This window comes from Myotis myotis, unplaced genomic scaffold, assembly GCF_014108235.1.
Source record: "Myotis myotis isolate mMyoMyo1 unplaced genomic scaffold, mMyoMyo1.p scaffold_m19_p_12, whole genome shotgun sequence".
Taxonomy (NCBI): Eukaryota; Metazoa; Chordata; class Mammalia; order Chiroptera; family Vespertilionidae; genus Myotis; species Myotis myotis.
In genome coordinates, this window is record NW_023416316.1 from 25647527 (window position 1) to 25658603 (window position 11077).

The window sequence follows — 11077 nt, forward strand, 5'->3', positions numbered from 1 at the left end:
TCCCTGAAGCCCAAGTCTTCTCTAGCCTCGGTCCTGACATCCTGGTCTCCTCTCCCTTCCCCAGAGGCCAAAGCTAAGGTCTCGGCATGTCCACATGCTTGAGCCTGCTTAGGTTATGACACTGGGGGAATTAGAGCAAATATCAACCAGACCTGGGTTAAAGCTCTTGTCCCTTACTAGCTGTGTGGCCTTGGGCATGTCACTTAACCTCCCTGAGCCCAAGTGGACTCATCCATTACATGAACATAACCACTTTCACCATGCTAGGCTGGCAAGAGGGTTCACTGAAGTAATGCAGGCAGGGCAAATCATTCAGTGCCTGGGTCACAGTCGGTGTGCAATAATAAATATTAACGATGATGAAGAAGAGAATGAACAATTAGACCTTAAGGGAAAATGTGGTCAGGGGTGCAGAGACTCAGAATAGCAGAGCTAGAAAGGCCCCGAGAGTACCCTGGTCCAGTGGGCTCTCCTGGTGCAGGACTCATGGTGCCATCCCAACAGAAGGCATGCTGCCGTCAGGGACAGGGAACTCGCTCCCCCCTGCTTCCTGGTGTAGCCATAGTGCTGACTATAGGAAGATCTGAGCCTCCTTGAGATGTTTTACTAGTAAGCCTATCTGGGCACCCTTGGGTGCCTACAATACAATGGCTTGGAAGCCAATTCTATACTCTCAGGGCTTGGTTTGGGTTGGGGCAAGGCTGTCCACAGGGAGGCAGAGGTTGGGTGGAGGAGGTAACTGGGAGTTATCCTGGCCTGACAATTAGTGTTGGCTCCAATCACTGATACCAGAAGCTGCAGTGACCAGCCCTGGCTCTACTCACATGATAATTCCAAAGTGGTTCTCCAAGAGGTCAGAAGTGTCATCTCTCTGTCTGCAGTGCTCTCGTCTTTGGAGAAAGGACAAGACCAAAATGATGAAAAGCTACAGGGGAAGAAGATGAGAGGGTCAGTGGGAATATTCATCCTAGGCGTGGCCTTGGTGTCAGCTCTGAAGGACACGTGTGGGTGAGCAGAGCACGCAGAATGTGTGCTCTGCTCAAACACCAGAGGCACAGAGTGGCTGCACGCACCCTGGAGCAGGGGTCCTCAAACTACGGCCCGCGGGCCACATGCAAATACAAATACTGTATTGTTCCCGTTTTGTTTTTTTACTTCAAAATAAGATATGTGCAGTGTGCATAGGAATTTGTTCATAGGTGTTTTTTTTTAAACTATAGTCCGGCCCTCCAACCGTCTGAGGGACAGTGAACTGGCCCCCTGTTTAAAAAGTTTGAGGACCCCTGCCCTGGAGCTTCCAGGATGTTTTGTAATGAGCTTTCTTTTGGGTTGCCCCAAACAGATGTGAGCTCACATCTAGTCTCTTCCATATACTGGCGGAGAGGGAGACTTAACTTCTCCGAATCTCAGTTTCCTCATCTGTAAAAAGGGGAAAATAACTGTCAGGTTGCAAATCCTTCTTTGCTTTTTCCCCTTGTGGATTCCGTCATTTTCTCACGTAGTTAAGGCCCTTTCTTCTTCTTTTCTACCAGAAACTTCTTAAGACTTGTCTACACTTGCTGACTCCATTTCTTTGCCTCTCACTTGCTCTTCAACCTCCTAACCTGCCCTCACTGCTCCATGGAAACAGCTCTGGCTAAAGTCACTAATTACCATCTTGTTGTTTCATATGATGTAAACTTGAAGCTCGACTCTGGACCTTCCAGCAGCATTCCTTCCACCTCCTCTTCTTAGAAATCACTCTTTCCTAGCCTTCCATGCTTCCCTGGGTTTTCTCCATTACGTCTCAGACTCCATTGTTAGATCATTCTTTATCCAACCATGAGGTTTGGAATTCCTCCTAGTTCAGTCCAAGGAATACTCTTCTTCTTACCTGATCCTCTCTTCCTCAGCAATCTCATCCATGTCCATGCTTTCCATGACCACCAATACACAGAAGACTCACAAACTTGATCTTTAGCCAGACTTGTCCTTGAGCTCCATAATTGTTCCAAATACCCAGCTGGCATTTCTTTTTGAAAGCTTCTTGAATTCTTATATGAAACTCATGATTTTCCTCCCTGCCCAATTCCTTTATCCACCCCAAACCTGGACCTCTTCATATTTTCCTTAACTAGAAAATGGCAGATACCACCATCCTCCCAGCTGTGCAAGTTAGAAACCAGAGTTATCCTCATCATCTCCCTCTCCTTAACTTCTCTATCCAATCCATTACCGAGTCCTATTGCTTTACTCCCAAATGTCTTGAGTTGACCACCATCATCTAGGATGAGGTAAAATTGCCTCTCACCTGGACCCCCACAACCATCTCCTAACTGGTCTTCCTGCGGCCTCTCTGGCCCGCCTCCAACATGATCCCAACACTGCAACCAGAGTGATCATTTCAAAACATAAATCTGATCACACCACCCTCATGCTAGAAACACTCTAATTACTTCCCATTGTACTTAGAATAAAGACAAAACTCCTCTGCACAGAGCCCCACAGGGCTCCTCCTGGCCTGACCCTGCCCAGCTCCCTGGATAGTTCCACCTCAACTCACTCCAGCCACACAGCCCTCCCGGTTACTCACGCTCTCCAATCCTCCCCGCAACACATACGCACACAGAGAGCCTTTGCACATGCCCTTCCTTCTACCTGAAATGATCTCCCTTGCATCTTCCAATGGAACCCAGCTCCATCATTGCTTCCCTGAAAAGCCAGGATCTCCGACTCTACACCCTTAAAAGCCTCCTTCTGCCTGTGTTTCTAGTGTATAACGTTAAGAAATCTGCTGACCTCTTCAGGCCCCTATGGGAGCTTGTGTATGGGAGCAGCCCAGTTCCTCTTCCATCCCCTCCTCCACCCTCTCCTGCTTTACTTACTGATGGGATGAGGGAGTAATGGAGAAAGAGTTCCATGTCCACCAAGCCAGCGCAGGTGCCATTTAACTGCCTTGTCCTGGAAAATGGCCAAAAAACACATTCATATCATCGGTCACTGCTGCAGGCATTTGCCCTTCGGTCCTGACCATCACTGTCGGGAGTTTGGCTTGCAGTCCACTAAGATCATCTGATCTTTTTAAATTTTGCTTTCTCAGAGCCAGTACTACTCACATGTGATGTATCTTCCCCAAGTGGATTAACCTTTTTTCCGATTTCTTTCTCCACCCTGATCATCTACCCAACCCCCTGCTAACTGGGCCTAACTCCTTCCTTTCTTTTTCTTTTTCTTTTTCTAAATATATTTTATTGATTTTTTTACAGAGAGGAAGGGAGAGGGATAGAGAGCCAGGAACCTCGATGAGAGAGAAACATCGATCAGCTGCCTCCTGCACACTCCCTACTGGGGATGTGCCTGCAACATGCCCTTGACTGGAATCGAACCTGGGACCCTTCAGTCCGCAGGCCGACGCTCTATCCACTGAGCCAAACTGGTTAGGGCGCTCCTTCCTTTCTTGATGACACAGTCAGGGACAGATTCAGGTCCTGTGGGGCCCAAAGCTTCTATCATTTGGACATCCTTTTCAAATGTAACTACAAAAATATCTTACTTTCTCCATGTTTTAAGGAAAACATATGACCATGTAAACATTGAACTAAGGTGCCCCCACCCTCCAGCTGCCTTGGAAGGGTCCTGAGGAGCCCTGAGACGTAAGTTTCCGTAACCTCGCAGGAAACCAGCCTTTGGACACAGTTTTCCAAAAACAGAGGTCAAGAAGCGTCAGCTCGCTTCTGACCCACGCTGGGCCCTTGGGGCAGGACAGCGGCTATCTGGACGATAGAGCGTGGACTCTGTCCTCTCCAGGCTTCAGTCGGCAGGCCAGGGCTGCTGGGGTCTCACGTCTGAAACACGTGACAGACAGTTTTGTGACTTCTCTTCAAAGGCACCTCCTTTCTGGGCTCTCACCACACTTGCTCGTGCTGCTCTGGCTTCCACCACACCAGCTCTGCATGCTCTCACACCTCCTGATGTCCGCTCACTCTGTTCCCTACCCCAGCAGCATCCATCCAGCCGTCTCCTGGCCTTCTTCCCTGGCCAGCTCCTACTTCTCCCTCAGAAGTCTCAGGGGAGGGCACTCCGCTGGGGAGCCCTTGAGCATGACACATTGCCCCGTAATTCTTTAAAATTCCAGTGCTCCCCAGTTTTGCCTAACGATGAGTCTGGAACACCTAGAAGTGGAGGGGGTTGGGGGGAGCTTAGGCTGTCAGCAATGTGACAGAACTGTAAAGCTCAGGCTCTGGCCTTCAGGAAGGTCAACTGAGCACATACATCAGTCTCCCCTTCCCATAAGAAAACCATCAGATGTGATTTTTTAAAAAGAAAGAAAATATGGCCATATTTGAAAGCAAGAAGAAAACCTATCAGGGACACAGACTCTGAGCAGTGGAAAGAGATTGGGACCAGATCAAAGAGAAAAAGCATCAGCCGACACGGTCCAGGCTGTGGGGCCGGTTGAGAAGTGCTCGACGCCGGCGTGCAGGAGGCTGAAGCAGGACGGGGCTGCCCACTGACCACAGAATGACGGCCTGGGATTGATCGGGTACCCAAGTGTCCTCCCACCCCAGCTGACCAGCGGGGCAGTGGTGTTTAGATCTCCGGGAGTAGTACATACGGGTCACTCAGAGAGAGGCTGTGCCCAGATCACAGGTGGCACCTGGGAGGGACCAGGAGCTCCAGCTTCCAGAAGGCCAGCTCCTGAGGCACCCCATCTAGGGACATCCCACCCCACCCCACTGCACCGAAAGAGGCCTTGTACTGGCAGCAGCTGCCACCCCTCCCACAGCTAATATCCCAGGGGAAAGCCCCATCACAAAGATGAGCAAAGAACCACCAAACATCTAAGGAAAGATGACACCACAGAAGGGAGCCAGAAAGTCAACAGACAGAGGAACTTACTCCTGAGGAAATAACGTCGACACAGAATAGAGGGGATTCTCTAAACAAAGACTTAGTCAAGGGAGAAGAAGAGGGGTACAGAAAGCAACAGCAGTCAAAGAAATTAGCAAAACTTACGGCTGATACTGAGCACAGAATTTTACATATATGTTTATATATAATAAACTTATCCTATAAATTTACATTTATATAAATTACATATATTCATATGTTTACACTTATATTATTTACAATGTAACTAAATTTATAAATGTGAATTTATTATATAAATAAGTTTATATATGTATATATAGGCCATTTTTAGAAACACAATTACGCAAAAGACCCTCTCTGAAACAAATATTGGAGGGAACTTTCAAGCAATAGGAAAAATACATCTAAATGGAGAAGGATTTAAAAGCAACCATGGCCCAGCCTGTGTGGCTCAGTGGTTGAGTTACGACTTATGAACCAAGAGGTCCCTGGTTTGAGTCCCGGTCAGGTGAGTTCAAGGAAGGCGGGTAGTGCAGCCCTGTAAACAAGGGGTCCTCAGCTACGGAGGCTGGTGCCACTGGCCACGCTTCCGCTCCAGCAGCCACTTCGGTGAACACGTGAAGCATGCACCCGAGTCAACCCAACTCAGAAAGCCACGGAGACACTGTCTTGGTCTCTGAGACCCACGAGGCTTCCTTGTGGGTCCGGGGCTGGCGGGGCAGGTCTGGTGTGGGGTGGGTAACACCTGCTGGGCAGCAGAAAACCAGCACCCCCAAATGTAGAAGGCCCACTTTCAAGGGGTGATGCCTTGGAAATGCGTTTATGATATGCTGCTAAATGGAAAAAAATGATAAAACAGTATGATCCCAGGTTGTGAAGTGGTGGAACTAGTAGAGCTCATTTTACTTTCGTTTCCCCTGGAAAACAGCCCCGGTGTTCAGTGAGTATTGATCCTATCCCCTGCCTGCTTTTGAATAGCTCTGGCCAAAGAAAAGGAGACTCTCACTGGCTGTTTCTGACTCCTCAGACCCCAGACCCTGTTTGCTCCTCTGTTTCCAGGAGTGTCTCGGGTCAGCCATTCCCCGGGCTGAGCATCCCTCCCCAAGCCCCAATCAAGCGCATACTGTGGGCAGCCGGCTGACATCCCTGGCCTCCTGCTAGGTGTGAGGTGTCAGGAGCTCCCCTACCCTGTGGACTGACCACACAGTGGACCTCCCCTGGTTAACCAGTAGCCAGAGCGGCTGCCCGTGCCCGGCCCCGTGACCAGTCTCCCACTTCCATGCTGCTAGCAGGGAGGCCCAAAGCAGGGCAGCCTTGCCCAGAACCGTCCCGCTGCCCTCCCCAGCCGCCGGCCTCCTCGGAGGCCCTCATGAAAAGAGGCTCAGCCAGGAAACCAGCGGCATTTACCCCAGCCCTGGTGCTCAGTGCCGTGGCTCCTGAGGCTCAGGGGACTCATGGGTCTCAGTCTAGTCAGTTGTTAATTGCGAGGTTGGACTTAGCCCATTGTCACAGCAGCCAGCCCACTGTGTAGAAATGTCTTTTTATGGGTCTGTGTCCCCAGTGGATGGGGAGCTTCTCGGGGGCATTCATCTCCACGTGCCCAGCTCCTAGCCTGACATGTGGCACTAGCAGGTGCTCACTGATATTCCCAAATGGATGGCTGGGAAGTTAACATTTCTCCAGGGCCTGCTGTGAACCAGGCTTACCCTTTAAGGGTTATCCTTTTATTATTAACTAACTTCATCCTCACAGCAGCCTGGAGAGAGAGGTACTGTTATCAACCCATTTCACAGGTAAGGAAACTGAGGCATCAAAAGAAACTTGTCCTAGCTTACCCAGCTGGTGAGTTGGGGAGCCAGGACTTAAACTTGGGCAATGTGGATGATCATGTAATTCCCAACTGTCACATTCTATGTCTCATCAACCTAATTTTCTGTTCCTATGGCCAGGGCAGTCTGAGCTCTCCTGGGACAAAGATGTGAGAATCGCAGGGCCTTGTGACGATTTAAGGGTAAATGTGTGACAGGTCATTTGTGCACAGCACAGTAATGCCACGGGGGGAAGTACACTTCTTTTTGTGAGTGAAATCCATGGTGAAATGACAGGCTGTCTGAAGGAGGGGGAGCAGGTGGGAGGACCAACAAAATAAGACTACCGCGCGTCGACGATTGTTGGAGCTGGGTGATGGGAATGTGGGTGTTCTTTACATTAGTCTCTGCTTTTGTATAAGCTTGCACACTTCCTAAAAATAAGTTTATGTTTCTTAAATAAAATAAAATTAAGTCTAGGACTATCATACAACCACACAGGCTGCCTGCCACCTTGCCGACAGTGTCTTTGGCCCACCCCCCTCTCTCGTCCCCCTCCATCGCCCTCAGGCCTGCCTCTGACAGCCTCCCCAGAGAGTCGCCTGCATCTCTGTCTACCTCGCTCTCTAATTGCCTGTTGGTTTGTCTCCGTCTGTCACTTTCTGTGACTCTGAGAATCAGGGAAAAGTTCTACAGTGAAAGACACCCTTCCATTTTCGTCCAGAGACTCTCTTCTCTGTGTGTCCATATCTCTGTTTTCTTCTTTGCCTCAACCTCTTCCATTCATTTTGACCTTGCTGTGCAGCTAGGGAAGGTCAGCTCTGGGTCAGTATCCTGCCTCAGAGGGCGTGTCTCGGGTGTTTCTATGCTTGTGTGGGTCCTCAGGTCGGCCTGGAGGGAAAAGCCGGGATTTGGAGACAGACACCTTGAGATCTTGGGTGAATCATTTCTCCTCCTGAAGCCCTGGTTGCTTCGTCTGTAGAATGGGAGTGATGCTATCGCTTCCCTGGGTTGTTAGAGAACGAGTAGGAATGGCGCTTTGTTAACTGAGAAGCACCACGCATGCTGGTTCTCGGGCCTGTTTCCACCTTCCCTACAACTACCCCCCCCCCCCCACACACACACACTGTTTCACAAGGTGGGAGTGGGGACTCCAAGCAGCAGCCTGGCCTCCAGCAGACTCTGGGGTGCTCTCCTGAGGTGGCACCGGCATTATCAAGAGACACGGGAGCCACTGTACCAAGGAGCTGGATACCCTGGCTGGGTCCCCTGGCTCCACCAGAACTAGCTGGTTAACCATCTCATAGAAACAGAATCAGCTCGGCCAGGTCAGCAACAGAGCTCTCCACGGGGGCCCAGTGGTGGGACCTTCCCCGTGCCAAGCTACAGGCACCACGGGAAAGAACGGTGCTTTATAGCTGACGCAACATCCCCACTCTCCAGGCCTTGAGGATCCTCAGAGCAAGGTCAGAGAGCGGCTGTCACAGGCCCACAGTGGGGCTCACACACAGGCACTAACGTAAGCCATGAGGATTAGAAATTAGGTATCAATTGTCTGGCCTGTCTTTATTCCATTTTCTCCCAGGACCTCCCTGCTTCCTCCTCTGTGCCCAGATCTCTGTTTATTCTCCTGTGCCTTGACCTTGCCCATTCATTCTGAGCTTACGGTACAGCTCGGAAAGGTTGGCTCCAGGGGGGCTGTAGAGGGTGTGTTTCAGGTGCTTTCACACATGTCTGAAAAGTGTGGAGAGAGCGACATGAAAGAAAAGGTGATTGAAGAAGACAGAAGCCCAGTTTTCTACTCCCTACCATGCTTAACTGTCCAATAAAGCGACATCTGTTTTCATTTCTTTTCACTTAATAACATAGTAATAATAACTACCACATACTAAAGGTTTGCCACATGCTGGACATTGAACTAAGGCCTTTATGGTTATTATCTCACTTAATCCTTTCACAACTTAGGCAGCGCAGTTTATTATTCCCACTTCATGGATGAGAAAACTGAGGCTTAGAGAGAAAGAAGTAGATGCCCAAAGTCACTCAGCTAGAAAGCAGCAGAGCTATCATTGGAACCCTTGTTATATTTTCTACACAGGAAACATATTCACACACAAAATTACATTAAGACATTGAAAAGGGTTCTGTGTCTGTGGTCCTTGGAGAAGACAGGGACCCCTTATCTTCACTGGGCAGACAAGTCTGACAACATGCTCAGGCCTGAGCCCGCCCTGTGAGAAGGGCCCTGGCCAGCTAGCCCACGTCCAGGGAGATGACCATGATGGAGAGAAGGTCCTGAGAGGGATGCGTGGGGAGTATGGTGCTGATGTCAAATAAATGTCAGGGGCCCAGAGGCCACACTGGCACCTCAGGTGGGCCAAGTTCTTTGGGTTCAGCCCAACTTTTCTGAGTCCAGACCAGGAAGCCAATTGACTGCCTCCTGGTCATCTCCTTTCGATGTCCCACGGGCACTCCAGTCCAACATGTCCCAACGGAACACCCCCTCCAACCTGCTCCTCCTCTGGGGGCCCTCCCCTCAGCAATGGCCCCATCATCCACCCTTTAGTCTAAGCCAAAGACTGAGTCATCCTCAACTCCTTCCTCTCCAAGTCACTCCCATTCAAGCCCAGTCAGTTCAACCTCTCCAATCACTACCAAATTCAGATACATCTCGATCCCTACAGCCCCCTGCTTAGTCCAGGCCACTGTCATCTTCACCTGGACTTTGCAGTAGCCTCCTGCCAGGTCTCCTACCTCCAGCATTGCCCCTCTCCAACCCATTCCCCACTCTCTGACCAACTTCCTAAGAGTCCATATTCCAGGACATCACTCCCCTGGTCCCTCTCAGCCCAAGGAACCCAGCTGGAGAGAGAAGAGAGAGAAACCAATTCCCTTGGGCTTTCTAGTTCATGCCCCCACCCACCCAGCTGACTCCCTGCTCTCGGTCCCCCTGTCCATCAAGCTGATCTCTGGTCTGTTTCCCGTCACGTGCCCTTTTCCATGCACTGCTCTCTGGCTCCCTCCCGCCTGTGCCTGTGCCTGCAGGGATCTCCTTCTCCAAGTGACTCTCATGATGCCTGTCTGTGTTCTCATGACTCCTTCTCTCCCTTTGCCTTCCACAGCATCCCCTGACAAGCTACACGGATACACTATAACCCCAGAGAACGAAGATTCTATTTTGTGTATATCTGGAGTAGTCTTTTCCTTTCTTAGATCTTAGACATTTGCATGGTTGAATGAGAACTCTTCATTCCTGACATCTGGGCAGGACTTTACATTTCACAAAGTCCTGTCACATTCTGTTCTCGGTGATCTCCACAAAGCTGTGGGCTAAGAAGGACGGGGGTTATTACTCCCGATTTATTGAGATCTGCCAGAAACTGCAGAGCCAGGATTCAAACCCGGGTCCTCTAACACCACGCCTGGACTCTTCCCACTCCACTCTGTGGCTCCAAAAGGAAGATGAACGAAATCTGTTCACTTACCTAAGAACCCTATCCATGACTCTTTCCTCTGTGCCAGCCTGCCTATAAACTAGCGAAACCAGGCCTTTCTCCCGATTGCCATGAGTCACCAACATCAGAGGAGGAAGCTGCCAGGACACTCAGTTGTCCAGCATGACTGGTCTTATACCTTGTCTTGGAACTCACCTCTCCGCTGTGGAAATCATCTCGGTGGGAAAGCACCACCCGCAGCCCCGGTGAGCGGGTTGTCCTTTGAGCTTCTCCAGCCTCTTGGTTATGACTGCTTCTGACAGTCCGGAGTTCCACCCCGTTCTCTTCACAGCACCCAGAAAACTCACGGAAAAGGTAAACATCCAGTCAAATATTTACCAGAGAAATCGAAGCAAGTGGGTGGCCTTCTTCCTTGTTTCTGAACGCTGCTGGCTGTTCTTCTGCTCTTCCTCCTCTTCTCACGCTGAGTCAACAGGAACCTCCCTCCTACTTCCCCTCTCCTGGGCCCTTATTGTCTCTTGTAGGCCCTTGCCATAAGCACTGGCCCTCTGAGCCATCAGAGCTTTGCCCAGCGGAGGCCTCTAGCTGGCTGTAAAAATTATTACCAGCAATCCAGTAGGACTGTGCCTCAAGCAATAAATGAGGAAACTGGAACCACTCACTGATTTTAAGATTCTCCTTGGAAACAAGGCCGCCCATTTGCTGGGAGAAAGGGTTGGAGACAAGTTAAAAATGAATCCCACATTAAAAAAAAGAGAATCCCACAGACATGGTGGAGAATGTGGTAAGACTTCTAAGTACCATAATTGCCCATGGATTCTAAATGCCCACCGTTTCCAAATGATCTTCTGGGGCTTAATGGCAACTGGACTCCAGGCAGTCACTGCATCCATCAGCTCCTAAGCCAGTCTATGGCCCCACCGCACTTTTATCACCCGTAAGTTGTCTGTGGCTCCTCCCCTT

At 50.1% G+C, this 11077-nt stretch overlaps 1 protein-coding gene across 2 annotated transcripts in view; it reads right to left on the reverse strand.

Moving 5' to 3' along the window:
• The window catches only part of LOC118667292 (stimulated by retinoic acid gene 6 protein-like), a 32570-nt gene extending 22050 nt beyond the window's left edge, over positions 1-10520 (reverse strand). For both annotated transcript variants that reach the window (XR_004971214.1, XM_036330308.1), the window contains exons 1-3: positions 10310-10520; positions 2865-2940; positions 825-925 (exon numbers count right to left, since the gene is read on the reverse strand). Coding sequence is in view for 1 of the 2 variants with exons in the window: in XM_036330308.1 (XP_036186201.1) it covers positions 825-925; positions 2865-2940; positions 10310-10476 (344 nt within the window). In the remaining variant the exon portion in view is untranslated. The remainder of the gene's footprint in view (positions 1-824; positions 926-2864; positions 2941-10309) is intronic.
• Positions 10521-11077: the final 557 nt, after the last annotated feature.